Source organism: Rhinopithecus roxellana, chromosome 20, assembly GCF_007565055.1.
Source record: "Rhinopithecus roxellana isolate Shanxi Qingling chromosome 20, ASM756505v1, whole genome shotgun sequence".
In the NCBI taxonomy this organism is placed as follows: Eukaryota; Metazoa; Chordata; class Mammalia; order Primates; family Cercopithecidae; genus Rhinopithecus; species Rhinopithecus roxellana.
This window is the reverse complement of record NC_044568.1, coordinates 11049333-11071044: the sequence shown is the minus strand read 5'-3', so window position 1 is coordinate 11071044 and position 21712 is coordinate 11049333. Positions and strand designations below refer to the sequence as shown.

Here is a 21712-nt window from a genome sequence, read left to right as displayed (position 1 = left end):
ATCAGGAAGAACAAAATAATCCCAATGTTGGCATAATTATGGAAATAATAAGGATTAGAGCAAAAAGAGAGAAAATAGAGACCAGAAAAATAAAAAATATCAAAAAACTAAGAGTTGAGTCTTTAAAAAAAAAAACAAAAAAAAAACAAAATGAACAAACTTTTCCTAGATTATCCAAGGGAAAAAAAGAGAGAGGACTCAAAAAGTTATTAATTAAAAAGTAGTCATTCCAGCTGGTATCACAGAAAGAGAAAAAATAAACTATTATGAACAATTACGTAACAACAAAAGATAACTTAGAAGAAATTGATTCTCAGAAAGAACACCACACTGAAGAAACAGAAATACCCAAAAGACTAACAATGAGAAAGAAGACAGAAGTACTCAGAAATCTCCCAATTTAAAAAAAAAGCCCATGACCAAATGACTTCATGGGTAAACCGCACCAAGCATTTAAAGAAGCAATGTCAACATTTCCCAAACTCTTCCAAAAAACTGAAAGAAAAAAGCACTTTCAAACTCATTCTATGAGGCCACCAACATCTCATACTGAAGCCAGTAAGGACACTACAAAAAAGGGACAAAACAACATTCCTTATAAAGATACAAGCAAAAATTCTCAACAAAATACTAGATACCAAATTCAAAAACACATTAAAAGGATCAGACATCATTATCAAGTAGGATTTATCCCTGAGATGCAAGAATGTTTTAACATACACAATTTAAATGATATACTACAATAACAAAAAAAGAAAATCATATAATCATCTCAAAAAATTTATTAAAAGTCTATGACAAAAGTAAATACATTTTCATAATAAAAACTCCAAACAGCATACATACAAAAGTATCCATCTCAATAGAGAAAACAGTGAAATGCTGAAAGTTTCCTCTAGTATCAGAAACAAGACAGCGATGCCCAATCTCAACACTTCTATTCAACGTAGTGGTGAGAAATCAAGCCAGAATAATTAGGTAAGAAAAAGAAACAAAAAGGCATTCAAATCAGGAATAAAGAAGTAAAATTCTCACTGTTTACAGATGAAATGATTTTAAAATACAGAAGACCATAAAGACTATACCAAACAAACAAACAAAAAATAGAGCTATATCCATTCAGTAAAGTTGAGGCCACAAAAATATACAAAAATTAGTTGCATTTCCATATACTAACAATAAACTATCTGAGAAAAAAGTTACAAAAATCTTATTTATAATAGCATCAAAAAATTTTTTGAAAATTTTATAACTTCATTTAACAAAAGAAGTGAAAGATCTGTCCAGCAAAATCTATAAAACACTGATGAAAGTAATTGAAAAAGACACAAATGGAAAAATATCCCTTCTTCATGGATTGGAAAAAATAATATTGCTAAAATGTCCGTACTTCACAAAGTGATTCACAGATCCAATGAAATCTGTATTAACATTTTAATGGCATTTTTTACAGAAATAGAAAAAATTATAAAACTTCTATGGAATCATAAATAACTCCAAACAGCCAATGCAATCTTGAAAAAGAAGAATAAAGCTAGAGGCATCACACTTCTTCATTTCAAACTATTACACAGCTATACTAATCAAGGGTATGGTACTGATGTAAAAACAGACACATAGACCAATGGAATAGAATACAAAAACCAGAAAGAAACCCATGTGTATACAGTCAACTAATACTTTGACAAGGGCACCAAGATACACAAAGGGGAAGTATAGTCTCTTCAACAAATAATGCTGAAAACAAGTAGTCATATGCAAAAGAATAAAACTGAATACGTATATCATGTACAAAAATTAACTCAAAAGGATTAACACTTAAATACAAAACTAGAAACTGTATAACTTCTAGAAAAAAGCATAAGGAACAATCTCTTTGACACTGGCCTTGGCAGTAATTTTTCTGGCTATCACATCAAAAAATCGCAAGCAACAAAAAGCAAAAAATAAAAACAAGTAGCATTAAATTAAACAAAAAAAGTGTGTGCACAGCAAAGAAACACAGAACATGAAAAAGCAACCCAGGGATTGGGAGAAAATAGATCTGATAAGAGTTTTATATCCAAAATCTCACACAATTCGATAGCAAAAAAAAAAAAAATTAATTTGCAAAGCACTCAAGTAGAAATTTCTCAAAATATGACATGGAAGTGGCATACAGGTTTATAAAAAGGTTCTCAATGTTATTATTCATCAGGAAAATGCAAGTAAAACCTCAATGAGCTATCACCTCACACTTGTTAGAACAACTGCTGTCAGTCAATAAATATTCACACTTGTTAGAATGACTGCTGTCAGACTCAAGAAATATTAATAATAATAATAAGAGAGCATGGAGAAAAGAAAACGCTTGGATACTGTCAGTGGAAATGTAAATTGATTCAGCCATTATGAAAAATGGCATGAAGGCACCTCAAAAAAATTAAAAATACAAGTATTATATGAACCTTCAATTCTACTTCTAATTGTTTAACCAAAGGAAATAAAATCATATGTCAAAGATATATCTGTACCCGTATGTTCACAGCCAATTATTCACAATATATAGAATATTATTCAGACATAATGAAGAAGGTACTCCTGCAATTTCTGACAACATGGATGAATAAACAAGGTGGACATCACGGTAAAAAGTACAAACTTTCATTTATAAGATAAATTCTGAATAGCTAACGTACAGCATTGTAAATATAGTTAATGATACTCTATAGTAGTAGTCCCCAACCTTTTTGGCAGCAGCGACCAGTTTTATGGAAGACAATTTTTCCACAGATGGAGGTCCAGTCAGGGGTGGTTTTGGAATGAAGGTGTTTTACCTCACATCATCAGGCATTAGATAGATTCTCATAAAAAACACACAACCTAGATCTTTTGCATGCACAGTTCACAATAGGGTTCATACTCCTATGAGAATCAAATGCTGCTGCTGATCTGAGAGGAGGCAGAGATCAGGCAGTAATGCTCGCTGGCTGAATGGTCACCTCCTGCTGTGTGATCAGATTCCTCACAGGCCACAGACCAGAATTATAGACCCCAGCACTATAGTATACTTGAGATTTGTTAACAGTGTATATCTTAAGAGTTCTCACCATACACACAAAAATTGGCATCTAATGTGAGATGACTGATGTGGTAATTAACTTTGCTGTCTTAATGATTACACAATATGTATGTATATCAAATCATCAAAAATTTTAAATAGATACCATTTATATTTGTGGAAAGAATCATATGTCTAGAAGGAAAAAAAAGGAACTAAAGGACACATTCTCAGTAAGCTTCATACTGAACCAGACAAAATTATAGAATGATAGTTATTAAGATATAAGGCAATGGTTTAGAGTTTATTATACAGTGGACAATGTTATAAGCTCCCCATAGACAAAAATTTAGATAAGAATTCTACATAATAAGTAATACACATTAAACTATTTAACATTTGTGGAATTTGTGCCTATAGAGTTTAAATTTCTCATCTTAGCTCAGGCAAGGAAAAATGAAAAGTTGAAGTGAAACATGATTAGATTTTCTTAGATTTGGGAAGATGTTTTGTATTTTGATAAAATTACTACATCCTAATTTCTGTAGGATCACCTCGGAAACCACAATAGGATTAAAAATTAATATATCAGAAAATTTGTGACATCTATCCACAGAATTCCTGGGACTTCTGAAAAAAAATTTCACCATCCATCACTCCCCTCACACACTTCTGACATGAAGCAAAACCAGAACTTTAGATGTGGTTTCACATAGAGGTAGAAACATGCACAGACTTTCCCAGAGCCCCCAAATCAATGGAAGAACAGTCAGATCACACAGGTCCTCACAGGCCAAGGGGAGCACTTTGGCTGTCACTGTGAATATGATGGTGGATCACAGAAGAGGAAGGAGAATCATCAGATAATTTAAGAGCATGGGACAGAAGATATCCCTCTATGACAGCAAGGGAAAGAACCCAGGCGTCTCAAAAATCATTTCCATTGGAGAGCTTCCCAATCCACGCTTCAAGGTCTGGTTCTTTCTTGACCGCTGGACCTCTCGCCCACGTCATCTACTTCATTCACTCCCACCTACCTGGCTGGATGGCTACTGTCTCCTCACGCTTCACATTCCAAGGCTCTTTCCTCTGCTCCAAAAAGGTGATCAGGTCCGGTTTAGAGACAAGAAGACCTGTTTCATTGGAAAAATTCACATGACTCTTACTGAGGGTTCTTTTTATTTTTTATTTTTATACTTTTTTTTGGCCCCACAGGACAGGATTAATTTCTAAGTGAGTACTGTGCTCAGTAGAAAAAAGAAGACATTATAGAAGATTCTTGGAAAGTATTTCTCAAAATACTGTTTCCTACCAGCTTCTTTACAATATTTAGGAAGCATTTAACATTTGGGGATCCTGAGCTTCTCTTGCAAATCTGACTTCAGAATCAAAACCAAAAAAAAAAAAATGGATTTTAAAATGTAAGCAACAATAGTTTATGTCAACCAATTTCTAGAATCACGACTAGAGTGAAACTTGTACATCACCTCAAATAAAAAGGCAAATGTCAAAATCAAACATTATGAAATTGTTTCTACATCAACAAAACTCCTATTTTTTTCCTGAAAACAAGAATCTGAAACTAACTCATACAAAGCACAAGATCCCAAGGGACATTCTGAAAAGAAAAGAAATAAAACTCTTAGTTATTAGACATTCTGAAGGCAAGTTATCCTCACCCAGAGAGACCAGGTTTCTGTAGTTTTCTAACATCACATCCTGATACAAATTCTTCTGAGCTGGTTCCAGGTGTTCCCACTCCTCCAGAGAGAATTCTATGGCCACATCCCTGAATGTCAACAGTCCCTGAAATAAAAATAAACAATACACTGACCATGTGGCCATGGCAGAGTTCTTTATTTGTCTCAAGATGAAATGACAGTTATTAGTTCTGACTTATATGAGTGACCTGAATTACTCAGTAAGATCATTTTTAACACAGTAATATTTTCCAATGTAGTCTCAAACTCTGTGGAAAGAGAATAACATAAAATCCACAAAACTAGTGTCGATATTTATATCAAATGTAAAATATAAAACTAAGGCATCAACACAGGAATATACATTTTTGGGTGCTATATTTACATCATCCAGAATCAGCTGTGTATAACTCTCAGATGGAAAAGTCATGGTGACTTAGAGGCATACTTCTCAAATTGTATACAATAAACTGGAGATCTTCAAATGCAGAGTCTGATTCAGTAGATCCAGGTTTTGAGTTTCTGCATTTCTATATTTTTTAATTTTTAATTTTGACACAGGGTCTCACTCTGCCACCCAGGCTGGAGTGCAATGGTAGAATCTTAGCTCACTGCAGCCTTGACGTCCTGGGCTCAGGTGATCCTCCTATCTCAGCCTCCTGAGTAGCTAAGGCTACAGGCATGAGCCACCGCGGCTGGCTGAGTGTCTGCATGTCTAACAAGTTCACCGGTAATGGTAATGCTTCAGGCCCAGAAGCCACTTTTGAATAGCAGACAGGTTGAACACCGAGGAAAGAATTCAGGAATGATGTGAAACTGAGAATTTTATGAAATTTACAAGTTATAACAGCTAGAATGGTAGTAATCCTTTTTGAACATATACTGTATATCACATGTCACACTAACAGTTGTTTACATATACAAAATCCAATAAATAATCTATGAGAGCCAAGATGGCCGAATAGGAACAGCTCCAGCCTCCAGCTCATAGCATGAGCGACACAAAAGATGGGTGATTTCTGCATTTTCAACTGAGGTACCGCATTCATCTCACTGGGGCGTGTCGGACAATCGATGCTGGTCCGCGGGTGCAGCCCAACCAGCAAGAGCTGAAGCAGGGCAAGGCATCGCCCCCCCTGGGAAGTGAAAGGGGGAAAGGAAGTCCTCTTCCTAGCCAAGAGAAATTGAGACACACAACACCTGGAAAATCGGGTAACTCCCACCCTAATACTGTGCTTTACCAAGGGTCTTAGCAAACGGCACACCAGGAGATTATATCCCACACGTGGCCCAGAGGGTCCCACGCCCACGGAGCATCCCTCATTGCTAGCACAGCAGTCTGAGATCTAAGTGCAAGGCAGCAGCGAGGCTGGGGGAGGGGCGTCTGCCATAGCTGAGGCTTAAGTAGGTAAACAAAGCCACTGGGAAGCTCAAATTGGGTGAAGCCCACCGCGGCTCAAGGAGGCCTGCCTGCCTCTGTAGACTCCACCTCTGGGGACAGGACATAGCTAAACAAAAAGCAGCAGAAACCTCTGCAGATGTAAAAGTCCCTGTCTGACAGCTTTGAAGAGAGCAGTGGTTCTCCCAGCATGGAGGCTGAGATCTGAGAATGGACAGACTGTCTGCTCAAGTGGGTCCCTGACCCCTGAGTAGCCTAACTGGGAGACATTCCCCACTACGTGCAGACCGACACCTCACACCTCATACAACTGGGTACATCCCTGAGACAAAGCTTCCAGAGCAAGAATCAGACAGCAACACTCGCTGTTCAGCAATATTCTATCTTCTGCAGCCTCCGCGGCTGATACACAGGCAAACAGGGTCTGGAGTGGACCTCAAGCAAACTCCAACAGACCTGCAGCTGAGGGTCCTGACTGTTAGAAGGAAAACTAACAAACAGAAAGGACACCCACACCAAAACCCCATCAGTACGTCACCATCATCAAAGACCAAAGGCAGATAAAACCACAAAGATGGGGAAAAAGCAGTGCAGAAAAGCTGGAAATTCAAAAAATCAGAGCATATCTCTCCCTCCAAAGGAACGCAGCTCATCGCCAGCAACGGAACAAAGCTGGATGCAGAATGACTTTGACGAGTTGAGAGAAGGCTTAGGCTTCAGTCTATCAAACTTCTCAGAGCTAAAGGAGGAACTATGTACCCAGCGCAAAGAATGGTACATAGTTTGAAAAAAGAATGGATGAATGGATAACTAGAATAACCAATGCAGACAAGACCTTAAAAGAACTGATAGACATGAAAACCATGACACGAGAACTACATGACAAATGCACAAGCTTCAGTAACCGACTCAATCAACTGGAAGAAAGAGTATCAGTGATGGAAGATCAAATGAATGAAATGAAGCGAGAAGAGAAGTGTAGAGAAAAAAGAGTAAAACGAAACGAACAAAGCCTCCAAGAAATATGGGATTATGTGAAAAGACCAAATCTACGTCTGATAGGTGTGCCTGAAAGTGACGGGGAGGATGGAACCAAGTTGGAAAACACTCTGCAGGATATCTTCCAGGAGAACTTCCCCAACCTAGTAAGGCAGGCCAACATATAAATTCAGGAAATACAGAGAATGCCACAAAGATACTCCTCAAGAATAGCAACTCCAAGACACATAATTGGCAGATTCACCAAAGTTGAAATGAAGGAAAAAAATGTTAAGGGCAGCCAGAGAGAAAGGTCGGGTTACCCACAAAGGGAAGCCCATCAGACTAACAGCAGATCTCTCGGCAGAAACTCTACAAGCCCGAAGAGAGTGGGTGCCAACATTCAACATTCTTAAAGAAAATAATTTTCAACCCAGAATTTCATATCCAGTCAAACTAAGTTTCATAAGTGAAGGAGAAATAAAATCCTTTACAGACAAGCAAATGCTGAGAGATTTTGTCACCACCAGGCCTGCCCTACAAGAGATCCTGAAGGAAGCACTAAACATGGAAAGGAACAACCGGTACCAGCCATTGCAAAAACATGCCAAATTGTAAAGTCCATCGATGCTAGGAAGAAACTGCCTCAACTAACGAGCAAAATAACCAGCTAATATCATAATGACAGTATCAAGTTCACACATAACAATATTAACCTTAAATGTAAATGGACTAAATGGTCCATATAAAAGACACAGACTGGCAAATTGGATAGAGTCAAGACCCATCAGTTTGCTGTACTCAGGAGCCCCATCTCACATGCAGAGACACACATAGGCTCAAAATAAAGGGATGGAGGAAGATCTACCAAGCAAACAGAAAACACAAAAAAGCAGGGGTTGCAATCCTAGTCTCTGATTAAACAGACTTTAAATGAACAAAGATCAAAAGAGACAAAGAAGGCCATTACATAACGGTAAAGGGATCAATTCATCAGGAAGAGCTAACTATCCTAAATATATATGCACCCAGTACAGGAGCACCCAGATTCATAAAGCAAGTCCTTAGAGACTTACACTCCCATACAATAATAATGGGAGACTTTAACACCCCGCTGTCAACATTAGACAGATCAATGAGACAGAAAGTTAGTTAACAAGGATATCTAGGAATTGAACTCAACTCTGCACCAAGCGAACCTAATAGACATCTACAGAACTCTCCACCCCAAATCGACAGAATAAACATTCTTCTCAGCACTACATCGTACTTATTCCAAAATTGACCACATAGTTGGAAGTAAAGCACTCCTCAGCAAATGTAAAATAACAGAAATTATAACAAACTGTCTCTCAGACCACAGTGTAATTAAACTAGAACTCAGGACTAAGAAGCTCCATCAAAATCGCTCAACTACATGGAAACTGAACAACCTGTTCCTGAATGACTACTGAGTACATAATGAAATGAAGGCAGAAATAAAGATGTTCTTTGAAACCAATGAGAACAAAGATACAACATACCAAAATCTCTGGGACACATTTAAAGCAGTGTGTAGAGGGAAATTTATAGCACTCAATGCCCACAAGAGAAAGCAGGAAAGATCTAAAATTGATACTCTAACATCACAATTAAAAGAACTAGAGAAGCAAGAGCAAACACAGTCAAAAGCTAGCAGAAGGTAAGAAATAACTAAGATCAGAGCAGAACTGAAGGAGATAGAGACACAAAAAACCCTCCAAAAAATTCAATGAATCCAGGAGCTGGTTTTTTGAAAAGATCAACAAAATTGATAGACCGCTAGCAAGACTAATAAAGAAGAAAAGAGAGAAGAATCAAATAGACGCAATAAAAAATGATAAAGGGGATGTCACCACCGACCCCACACAAACACAAACTACCATCAAAGAATACTATAAACACCTCTATACCTATAACACCTATAAATGCAAATAAACTAGAAAACCTAGAAGAAATGGATAATTTCCTGGACACTTACACTCTCCCAAGACTAACCAGGAAGAAGTTGAATCCCTGAATAGACCAATAGCAGGCTCTGAAATTGAGGCAATAATCAATAGCCTACCAACCAAAAAAAGTCCAGGACCAGATGGATTCACAGCTGAATTCTACCAGAGGTACAAGGAGGAGCTGGTACCATTCCTTCTGAAACTATTCCAATCAATAGAAAAAGAGGGAATCCTCCCTAACTCATTTTATGAGGCCAACATCATCCTGATACCAAAGCCTGGCAGAGACACAACAAAAAAAGAGAATTTTAGACCAATATCCCTGACGAACATCGATGCAAAAATCCTCAATAATATACTGGCAAACCAGATCCAGCATCACATCAAAAAGCTTATCCACCATGATCAAGTGGGCTTCATCCCTGGGTTGCAAGGCTGGTTCAACATACGCAAATCAATAAACGTAATCCAGCATATAAACAGAACCAAAAAGAAAAACCACATGATTATCTCAATAGATACAGATAAGGCCTTTCACAAAACTCAACAGCCCTTCATGCTAAAAACTCTCAATAAATTCAGTATCGATGGAACGTATCTCAAAATAATAAGAGCTATTTATGACAAACCCACAGCCAATATCATACTGAATGGGCAAAAACTGCAAGCATTCCCTTTGAAAACTGGCACAACACAGGACGCCCTCTCTCACCACTCCTATTCAACATAGTGTTGGAAGTTCTGGCTAGGGCAATCAGGCAAGAGAAAGAAATAAAGGGTATTCGGTTAGGAAAAGAAGAAGTCAAACTGTCCCTGTTTGCAAATGACATGATTGTATATTTAGAAAACCCCATCGTCTCAGTCCAAAACCTCCTTAAGCTGATAAGCAGCTTCAGCAAAGTCTCAGGATACAAAATTAATGTGCAAAAATCACAAGCATTCTTATACACCAGTAACAGACAAACAGAAAGCCAAATCATGAATGAACTCCCATTCACAATACCTTCAAAGAGAATAAAATACCTAGGAATCCAACTTACAAGGGATGTAAAGGACCTCTTCAAGGAGAACTACAAACCACTGCTCAGTGAAATCAAAGAGGACACAAACAAATGGAAGAACATACCATGCTCATGGATAGGAAGAATCAATATTGCGAAAATTGCCATACTGCCCAAGGTAATTTATAGATTCAATGCCATCCCCATTAAGCTACCAATGACTTTCTTCACAGAATTGGAAAAAACTGCTCTAAAGTTCAAATGAAACCAAAAAAGACCCTGCATTGCCAAGACAATCCTAAGCCAAAAGAACAACGCTGGAGGCATCACGCTACCTGACTTCAAACTACACTACAAGGCTACAGTAACCAAAACAGCATGGTACTGGTACCAAAACAGAGATATATAGCACAATGGAACAGAACAGAGCCCTCAGAAATCATACCACACATCTACAGTCATCTGATCTTTGACAAACCTGGTATAAAGAGGAAATGGAGAAAGGATTCCCCATTTAATAAATGGTGCTGGGAAAATTGACTAGTCATAAGTAGAAAGCTGAAACTGAATCCTTTCCTTACTCCTTATATGAAAATTAATTCAAGATGGATTAGAGACCTTAAATGTTAGATCTAAACCATAAAAACCCTAGAAGAAAACCTAGGTAATACCATTCAGGACATAGGCATGGGCAAGGACTTCATGTCTAAAGCACCAAAAGCAACGGCAACAAAAGCCAAAATTGACAAATGGGATCTAATTAAACTAAAGAGCTTCTGCACAGCAAAAGAAACTACCATCAGACAACCTACAGAATGGGAGAAAATTTTTGCAATCTACTCATCTGACAAAGGGCTAATATCCAGAATCTACAAAGAACTCAAACAAATTTACAAGAAGAAAACAACCCCATCAAAAATTGGGCAAAGGGTATGAACAGACACTTCTCAAAAGAAGTCATTCATACAGCCAACAGACACATGAAAAAATGCTCATCATCACTCACCATCAGAGAAATGCAAATCAAAACCACAATGAGATACCATCTCACACCAGTCAGAATGGCAATCATTAAAAAGTCAGGAAACAACAGGTGCTGGAGAGGATGTGGAGAAATAGGAACACTTTTACACTGTTGGTGGGACTGTAAACTAGTTCAACTATTGTGGAAAACAGTGTGGCGATTCCTCAAGGATCTAGAACCAGAAATACCATTTGACCCAGCCATCCCATTACTGGGGATATACCCAAAGGATTATAAATCATGCTGCTATAAAGACACATGCACACGTATGTTTATTGCGGCACTATTCACAATAGCAAAGACTTGGAATCAACCCAAATGTCCATCAGTGACAGACTGGATTAAGAAAATGTGGCATGTACACACCATGGAATACTATGCAGCCATAAAAAAGGATGAGTTCGTGTCCTTTGCAGAGACATGGATGTAGCTGGAAACCATCATTCTCAGCAAACTATCGCAAGAACAGAAAACCAAACACTGCATGTTCTCACTCATAGGTGGGCATTCAACAATGAGATCACTTGGACACAGGAAGGGAAACATCACACACTGGGGCCTATTGTGGGGAGCAGGGAGGGGGGAAGGATAGCATTAGGAGATATGCCTAATGTAAATGACGAGTTAGTGGGTGCAGCACACCAACATGGCACATGTATATATATGTAACAAACCTGCACATTGTGCACATGTACCCTAGAATTTAAAGTATAATAATAAAAAATAATAATCTATGAGAAAAATATTCTTCCTCTTATATAAAAATTATTTTCCAAATATTTGCTACATAGTAAAGTTTGTATTTTGCCTCAGTTTATCTGATTTAGAATTTATCTCAAAGGGACCTACCGGTCAATATACAGAGACAACCTTAACAATGTTCAGAGAAGATTTAGTAACTGAATAATGAAAACAAGAAACCAGCCACACAATAGTGACCAAATAATGCTTTCATCTTATGTGCATGTGCTCACGCGCGCACGCACACACACACAGAGAGAAATGGTAACTATATACACATTAAAAGTAAGAGAATATTTCTGTGTAAATAAAATTTAAAAATGTTTTAAATTGTATAAAAACTATAAAACTCTGTGGATGATGCCTTTTTTGTGTGTTTTTAACAAAACTTTATAAAGACTAATACATACAATGAAATAAAGTAAAAGCTCGTTTCTGAGTCTGGTATTTTTTTTCAAGTTTTTGTTGTATTTATTATATGTGCTATTACATATCTCAGAATTTTAAGACAATAGATATATATTTGTTATATGTTAACTTTTATTCTTTCTCTGAAAATATAAAGAATAAATAAGCATATACTTGTGACATGAGATGAAATAAAATGGAAACCTACAATACTGAGACCTGTTTCAGAACTTCCAGTCTTAAAAGCTGTTATCTCCTGTCAACAAATGTGAGAGCCTTCACTCTGCAAAGAAAGCTACAAACACAGGGAAACCAAAAAGAAATGGGAGTCTCTGGATTAAATGTGATGGTTTATACACACACTCAGTCAGTCCTCCCTCCTAGATACTCATTAAAGACAAAGAGAAAAATGATTATAGTGAAGGATTCTGGCAGAGGGAACCCGAACCAAGTAAATGAAGTTAGCATTATCTGTAATAAGACAAGTTGGTATCAGTGCTGACGCACAGACAGGCCCATAATCATTGCTGTGATATGGGTGGAGGGGAAAAGTAAAGCATAATATAATCATAAAAAACAATCTGTGGGGGAAGATACAGGTGACCATAGTTCTTCAAACTGGCCATGTGACCCTACTTAGAAGCCCGGGCTGAGAATCACTTAGCTAAGCATTCCTCTCAAGGTTCAATATGCATACATATTATTTGGTATTCTGAGCCCCTTCTAAGTAATGTGATTCTGCAGGTTTGACAAGTTTCCACGAACTGGCTTCTTTAACAAGTCCCGTCAATGCTGATGTTGCTCCTCCTAGACCCATTATCAATAGCACTCAGCTAGAGGAAGCTGACACAGCACAGAGTCCCTTACACCCAATACTCTAATCACAACAAAAATACTTTTTGGGCCGGGCGCGGTGGCTCACGCCTGTAATCTCAGCACTTTGGAAGGCCGAGACGGGTGGATCACAAGGTCAGGAGATCGAGACCATCCTGGCTAACACAGTGAAACCCCATCTCTACTAAAAATACAAAAAATTAGCCGGGCATGGTAGTGGGCGCCTGTAGTTCCAGCTACTCGGGAGGCTGAGGCAGGAGAATGGGGTGAACCCAGGAGGCGGAGCTTGCAGTGAGCCAAGATCGCACCACTGCACTCCAGCCTGGGTGACAGAGCGAGACTCCATCTTAAAAAAACAAAAACAAAAACAAAACAACAACAACAAAAAAAACTTTTCGTTCACAGCAAGGACCACCAATCACTGTCCTGAAAGATCACATTCTTTGTCAGCCGTTTAAAGTCTACAGATACAGAGACTGGAGAAGACAGTTATGTCTAAGTCAGCATTTGGAAAACAGCATGAATACATGCATTAAAGCAGTGTTCATTGAGCTTGTACTATGTGCTCACAGTATGCACTGTGCTGGGAACATCACATGGTGTGAGTTAAGCCACATAAACCTCTGGGATGTGGGTCCTGAATATCCCATAATTCCCAGCAGGATTTAGATAATGGCCCAGGCTTTCTATTTCTTCTTGTTTCCCTTTCACTATAAAAGCTAACTATAGACAGATGGGAGGGATACAGAAAGGAAGGGGTCAAGTTTAGTTCAGAAGAATTTTTTCCACTGGGCGTGGTGGCTCCTGCCTGTAATCCCAGCACTCTGTGAGGCCAAGGTGGGTGGATCACTTGAGGTCAGGAGTTCAAGACCAGCCTGGTCAACATTGTGAAACCCTGTCTCTACTAAAAATACAAAAATCAGCTGGGCTTGGTGGCACACCTGTAATCCCAGTTACTCGGGAGGCTAAGGCAGAGAATCACCTGAACCGGGAAGGCAGAGGTTGTGTAAGCCGAGATTGTGACACTATTCCAGCCTGGGCAACAGAGTGAGATTCGGTCTCAAAAAAAAAAAAAAGAAGAAACAGAATTTCTCATTATTCTCTTTTTATCTTTACACTGACTTTGTTACAACTTGTAGAGCAACTACTGGATCTGCAGAAATGAAAAAGAGGTTGCCAGGTGGAATGTTTCTAGAGGTACTGGTTTCAATAAGAAAAAAATTTAATTTTCAAATAATCTTGGAACAGTGAGTCCTTTACTCCCATTTACCTGCTTTTGGGTTTGGGGAAATTGTGAGCACCACCTCTGAAAAGATGGCAGCAGCAGTCACCCTGAAGTCTGATCTCCTCTAGTCAGTTCTATGAGGGGAGGCTCCAGGGTAGGGACAGACCTCGACCAGGCTCAGAAGAGGGTGGATTTGGGCAGGACTGGGGCAGGGGCTGGGCTAGATTTCTCGTCTCTACATTGCTGCTTTATTTTCAGTTGTCTTTCTTAAGCCTGACCAACAAGAACTTGACTCCCATGGTTTGCCTTGTTTTAATAGTTTAAGCTTCATTCTATTTTGTAACATGCAACAACAAGCAATTTAACAAAAAGGCATAGGGCTTTCTAGGAAAATTATATTAGTAGCTACGTAACTATCTTTAACAAGAAAAAAGCAATATAAATAATCATTATAATAACAACTCTTTTGTCCATGGGTGGCCCTTCAGGTGGTGACATCAGAACTCACAACGTCAACATAAGGGCAGTGTCCCAAACCAAGCCCAAGCTCCCTGTACACCTCTGTTCTTGCTCCTGACCACATGATGTTGAATTCAACCATTATCCATCTGCCCTAGACTGAAAGTTCCTGGATGGTAGGGACTACGGCTGCTGCATCTGTTTTCCTAGTGGCCATATGAGATGGAAGCAATTGGTTTACCTATCAGTATGAGTCTCCAGGCCTCCTCCTTGTATTTCACCCACACATTAGAAAACTGGAGCAACTCCCACTTGGATACCAAACAAGGAGATTCCTTCTGTTAAAAGAGAAACAAACCCTGATGACTCATTCCTCTCCCTCTGAGACAGAAGCAAGATTAGCCCGTTGTCAGCCTGTCCCCTTCTGCACAGGATATAACCAAGTGTCTCAAGAACCCCTAGGTGCTGGTGAGATAGTCCCTGTAACTGTGTGATGAAAACCCAATAGTGATTCAGGTAGGAAAGACTCAAGTTGTCCTTGTGGAACCAGAATAGAAAATTGAGTTGTCATCGTAGGGCCACAGATCCAGGATCCAGATATGTTATTACCTATACCTGATCAGCTAACTGTTAGGTACAAGAAAGAACAAGATTACCCTACTCCAGTAACACAGCTCACAGGTAGGCGCAGCTTCACTCATGGCTCCCTCCCTCTGCTAAGGTGCTGCTTTACACTTACAGATTCTGCCACGAAATTCTGTTTATAAAAAGGAACCCTTCACAAAACTGCCGTAGTTCACTGGACAAGGTCTTGAAAACTCTGAAGGCCTCACTCCAAAAGCAGGGCTTTACAAAGTCCATGTTGATCTCTCACAATGCAGAAAATGTCCCCTGGATTTTCTATATATCCTGAGTCCAAAGTCTGGCCCTGTCTCGTGGATCCCAGGTGGCGACCAGCCTTTATGTGCAGATTCCAGGTGGGATCAACCTGGCTCTGCATTCTTGGGTGTTGCTGTGAAGAAAACTAGAGGAGACAGCCCCTCAGGAAGGCTGCTCTCACACATCCTGGAGAACCCCAGGACCTGGGTTCAGAATTCACAGCTGCAGATTTAGGTGTTGGAGGGGCAGGGAAGTGGCATGAGCCTTCTGCACATTCATGGGCATTTGGGCAAGAGGATGAGGGGAATGTTGAGATTCTCAGGCCTACTCAATGCATGTGTGTGGGCCTGGTTGGTTTCCAGCCCCCATGGTCTCTGAATCAGTTTCAGGTCTGAAGATGCCAGGGGCATGGAAAGACAGAGCTGGAATGGCTAACTGACTGATGCCCTGTGAACTTATTTTTGTAGAAATCTAGTCAAATGGTTCTAGAAGGGACTGAAGATCCCAAGTAAGCAGAGAGACCATTCTGCCTGCAGATTTTGGGAGCAATGGGCACTGTGCTGCACAATTGTGGGTTGTGAACAGAAATCAAAGAGGGAAAGGACCCTCTGGAGTGAAGTCTTACAGGCACCTTACACGTTTATATTCTGTATGGTAATTCTGGGCAATGTTTGAAAAATATAATGAAGAAGAAAATCATAAAATCATCTCCAACCCCAGAAAAACTATTCATAGTGGTAGAAAAGAAAGAAAACTCTTTTGTGACATAATTAGCCCAGAATGTAAAGGACATGATAGGCAACCTGCTAAGAGATTAGAAAAACACCCACTGGTGAAAAGTCACCATAATTAGTCCTCAATAGAAGACCTGACAGCACCATTCGTCAGATAGAGTTCATTCTAAATTCACCTGGGAATTGGGAGGCCATCTGTGTTTTTTAATTGGCTACAGTCAAAGGAAAAATAAACTTCATGTCTTCGTGACAGGCAGATTTGCAACTTGGAGCCAGATGCCTGCTCTCCTAGAGAAACTGTGGGATACGGCTCTATCTTCTTTGCTATTTACATTTAGAGAAAGGCAGTACTGAGTCAAAAAGACTGACAAATGACCTATTTAGCTGTTAGAGTGATTTAGACAAATTGTAAAACAGAAAAATAATTTACATATGAAAGTTTTCTAAAATAAATGCTTTAAGAAAAAAGAGAAAAATTTCTTTCCTTATTTTCAAGAAGGATTAAGTCTTGTATGTATTTCTAATTTGTATTTGCTCTTACAACAGCCAAGTCTAGGGCCATGGTCTTGAGCTCATGGACATCTGAGTTCCAACAGGTGCTGGATTCAGGCACCTGTGGGGTGACCTTGGGAACACTGGGTACACATAAAGAAGGGGCTTGTGGGGAAGTAAAAGGCAGAAGAGAGGAAGGTGCTATCGAACCATGAGCAGGGGGTAGTACCAAGTTGGTGGAAGGACTGGTTTGTGCTACAGATACTGGCCCAGGTGGGGCTATGCTCTGACATATTCCTGGGTCCATGCAGGCAGATGAGATTATGACTGGATGGTCCACAAGCCTAGTTTGATGGAGAAACCAGGCCGCTGCTACGGATTCAGTGTCTAGGATTATAACAAGCCAGGAGTCCTCAGGCACTTGAGTGGGTTTTTGGCAGGAAACTGGAAGCAAAGGTGCTGTGGATGTAATTCCTGACGGTCAAGCCTTCTCCCGGGAGGGACGGGGACATGTCAATGCCTAGTTGGTATGTTCAGGAGTGGGTGGGAATCATGTAGTAGCAGCTGGGTGGGGGAGGGGGTCTCTTCTCAGAACACCTTTCCTCTCAGTCTTCAGTCCCTCTCACTCTAGCAGGAGACCTGGAATCAAAGGACAATGCACAGTGGGGCAACCTGTGTGCAGAACAGAGCCTCCCTTCCCCCAGACACTTGGGAGTCTCTCTCCAACCCAGGCCTCTGTGAGGTCTGTCTTCTGACACCAAATGTGTAGAGTTTGCTGAACACCAACCAATCCTCCAACGTCAACTGGGTGCCAACAACTTAATTCTGACACCACGCAGAGTCAGCACAGGCCCCACAAGTTCTGGGCTCTGTCCCACAACACTGCCCCCACTTCAGATGCCAGTCACAATGCCTGGAGCACTATCTATACTTCCAAGCTACTGCCTGTAAAGCAAGGGCACCCATAACCCTATCCTTAAGTTCAATCATTTCAAAGATCATTCAAATAACTCGGCAAATCACTTTACTTATGTTTATCAGGTTATCATAAGGATACAGTTCAGAACAGCCAAATGAGATAAATACATATAGGACAAAAAAAAGCAGTGGGAAAAGATAGGAATAGTAACCTGGTAAATAGCTGTGATTAAAGAAGTCCCCCATCTTTTGTGTTCTCCAAGAACAGCTTACTCAAAAAACCACCCTATTATGACTTCGATGATGCTCCCCGATTTAGTCATCACAAAGCCACAGACTCTCCAAATTCCCCTTCTGACTCAGCTGAACAGTTCTGTCTTCAGTGTTCAGAATAAACTACTTAACCAAACTTTATATTTTTCTCCAAGTTGCTGGACTTTGACACACCCACAGCCTGGTCAACATTCAACCCCTCCCTAAGCCCCTCCTAAGAACAGGCTGACATCAGAGTGAAACATTCTCTGATCTAGAATCTGATATTGGCATCTTAATCCTGCCCTTCCCCTCCTACCTTCTGAGCTTGTTTGCTCCTCCCTGTGAAAGAAAGTCTTTGTCTGCCTAACCTTTGAGATCCACAAAGATCTTACAGCTGGTGCTTTCCCCCTGTTGCAATACTCCTTTAGAATTAAGGAACTTCTTACCTAAACCTGAATTGGTTTTATTTGACAAAATCAAATAAAATGTGGGGAAGAAACTGGAAACTTAATATTTTACTGCAAGCCTCAAGTTAGTCTGGGGGAATACAGTGTGGCAGAGATTTGAGACTCTGCATGCCACATGTTAGGAAAACACAGGGGAAAAACTAGTTGTCAAGGGCAGTGTTAAAATGATTAATGAGTAGGCAATTATATGGAAGTTGTTGTAGTGTCCTGGGTTTCCAGGGAGAAAAACCAAAACCAGGACAACAATTTCTATCCTCAGAAAGAGCCTCCCAACCCTAACTGCCTCTTTCTGTGGATTTTCAGCTTTCAGCTTTCCAGGGCTCTGTAGCTTCTCAGTATAAAGGGCTTCTTCCATGATTGGGGTGAGCAGGCTGGGACATGTGCAGGGGAAACTCCCCTGGAAGAACTAACTGGGCTTCAGTGACCTCTTCTTGCAGGCTCAAGACTGGGTTAGTTTGCACTCACTGAGCTCAGGCTTCTGCTTCCCAATCAGGGTTATTCAATTAGTATTCAATGAGAAAATGCCCAGTGTTTGAAGAAAGCAAAACTACTCAAACAGCGTTTATAGAATAAAGGAAACTGAAACGTCTTTATAATTTATACCTCAACAGAAAATACAAAAGTATCTATCCCTTTCAGACAATAAATAGGCCACTTACTTATTTCCATGATAACAGATCATTTAGTAAATATATATAAACAATTCTAGTAGGTGCTAAGTTCGGCATTAAAGCCGCACATCCAAGGCCAGGCATGGTGGCTCATGTCTGTTATCCCAGCACTTTGGGAGGCCAAGGCAGGAGGATCGCTTGAGCCCAGGAGTTTGAGACCACTCTGGGGGCAACACAGTGAGACCCACATCTCTACAAAAAGAAAAAACAAAATAGCCAGGCATGGTGGAGCACCCCTGTAAGTCCCAGCTACTAGGAACTAGGAAGGCTAAGGTGGGAGAATCACTTGAGCCCAGGAGGTTGAGTGAGCTGTAATCACACCACTGCACTTCAGTCTGGGTGACAGAGGGGAGATCCTGTCTCCAAAAAGCAAAAAATAAAAAATAAACTCATCAACCAAACAAGAGGATAAAAAACAAAGATATCCACTGTCATAACTTCTTCACCCTACAAAAAAAAGAAACTGATGTTTTGATGAAACTATGTAATTCACCAATTAATCTACCACACATTGTTGTGAAAATGTATTCACTTTCTACAGCCAATAATGAAAGAAAGATTTTCTCCATTTCTTTTCCCTGGCAGCACTTCCAAAAGGTGAGCCCTGAAATTGTTTTAAATTACTCTCAAAAAAAGAACAAACCTGAGAAACTTACTACACTCACTCAGCTGAAAAAAAAGATAATAAGAATTTTTAACAATGAATTATATGACTTGATATTTTAATTTTCTGAAATCCACCTTTCACGGCCTTGGAAATGTTTTTTATCTTTCAAGCTCTACTGATGAAATTTACACTAATTGAAAAACTGAAGTAGAAATAAATGAACAAATCTTTCTAAGGCAGCAAACTCAGGGAGTGGTAATGCTGATTGAAACACAAGACATACCTGGCTCAAGCGTCAAGTCAGGTCACGGTATCATCTGGGACATTCTCCTACCCCAATGCTCAGGGACCATCCTCACAGGAGATCCTGCACTGTGCCCCCATGGACACTGCAGCCGAGTTTGCACCACCTCACTGGGGTGGGGTTTTTGTTTTTTGGTCCTTTGGGAGTTTTTCTCCCTTCACAAATCCGAATGAATCCGGGGGCAGGAATCATTTGTGACTGTTTACTCTCAATACCAGCAAACAATTGGCTGACCAGCAATGTGTCTCCAAGGGATGAAAACTAGCTTTGAAGAAATAAAATTCTTATGTCCCAAAGGGTTATGTTTTTAGGTTAAGGGTGTCCCAGGAGATTTCTCTCAGCCCCAGGGCATCTAGCTGCTCCCCTGGGGGGGTACACTTCCATACCTTGGGCCGTCCTCTAACAGGAGGTGACCTGGGGCTGACAGTCACTAAACATTTCAAGAGACATGGCCACTGTGGGCATCTTGAGTCATCCCAGACAGTTCTGAAATTCAGGCACAGGAAAAGATTGGATAGAGGGTGGCTATACAGGGCCCTGTGCAAAACCTCAAGTCAAAAGACATTCTTTATGATAACGTATCTGTGCCTAGGGAAGATGAATGAAAAAGAGGCACAAAGATTTTTTTGCAGTGGAGTGTCAGGGACTTTTTTATTCTCTGCTTTCCTCTCACGTGAAATGTATACTAAAATAACACAAATCTTTAAAAAAGTGTCATCTACTGCTCTGTGAAATCATAATTAATGAATAAAATACTCTGTCTGAAATGTACAGTAAATGACCAGTAGTTAATAATGTTGTGAATTGGAGAGGGGAAGTTAGCCTTTGGAAATGTCGGGAAGGAACTGGAAATTTAATATTTTACTGCAAGCCCAGTTAGACTGGGAGAACACAGTGGTGGATTTGAGACTCTGCGTGCCACACATGTTAGGAAACCGCAGGGGAAAACCAGTTCCCCTGGGCAGTGTTAAGATGATTAACGAGCAGGCGATTATACGGAAGTGGTTATAGTGCCCCAGGTTTCTAGGGAGAAAAACCAAAACCAAACTCACATGCATTTCTTGTAAATTACAACTTTAGGGGAAAACGAAATTCAGACTTAACGAACCACAAAATTCACCTCCACCTGCATAGTCTAAATAAGGCAACTACAGAACTGTAACCCATCGGTTATTTAATTTGGTCCGCTTACTCACGCACCTTATAAAAAACATTTCCTTCAAGCCCCTGTGGGGACCTCCGAACCACAAACCAGGACTGCAGGTTTCCCACGTCACAAATCGCTATTTGCTCAAATTCTTCAACGTTTTAACAGTGACTCCCTTTAATTCTTAATAGGAGAAAGGAGTGACTGAGGACCCCACGGGGCACAGTTTCTCCCCACACACGAACCACACACCGAACCTGGGTCTCCCCTGAGACGCTCCCGTCCTCACCGCACAATCTGGGAGAGACGCGGGGCTGCGGCGCGGAGCCGCCCAGAGAGGGCTCTGGCCAGGGCCGAGGTCGCTCTGCGGGGTCGGGACTGGACGGGACAGGACGCGAGGGGTCCCGGCTGCCGGCCTGGCCGCCATCTTGCAGCGGAGGAGACCGAGGGCCGAGCTGC

At 40.3% G+C, this 21712-nt stretch overlaps 1 protein-coding gene across 3 annotated transcripts in view; it reads right to left on the bottom strand.

Annotated features, from left to right (window-relative positions):
• ZNF267 (zinc finger protein 267) overlaps positions 1-21712 on the bottom strand; it is a 43896-nt gene that overhangs the window by 21717 nt on the left and 467 nt on the right. The window contains exons 2-4 of one of the 3 annotated variants that reach the window (XM_030925215.1): positions 15021-17523; positions 4720-4846; positions 4078-4173 (exon numbers count right to left, since the gene is read on the bottom strand). In XM_030925215.1, the coding sequence (XP_030781075.1) occupies positions 4078-4173; positions 4720-4753 (130 nt within the window). In that variant the 5' untranslated portion in view covers positions 4754-4846; positions 15021-17523. Of the gene's footprint in view, positions 1-4077; positions 4174-4719; positions 4847-15020; positions 17524-21712 lie in introns of those variants that run through there. The other 2 variants (XM_010381023.2, XM_010381024.2) reach the window with 2 other exon arrangements.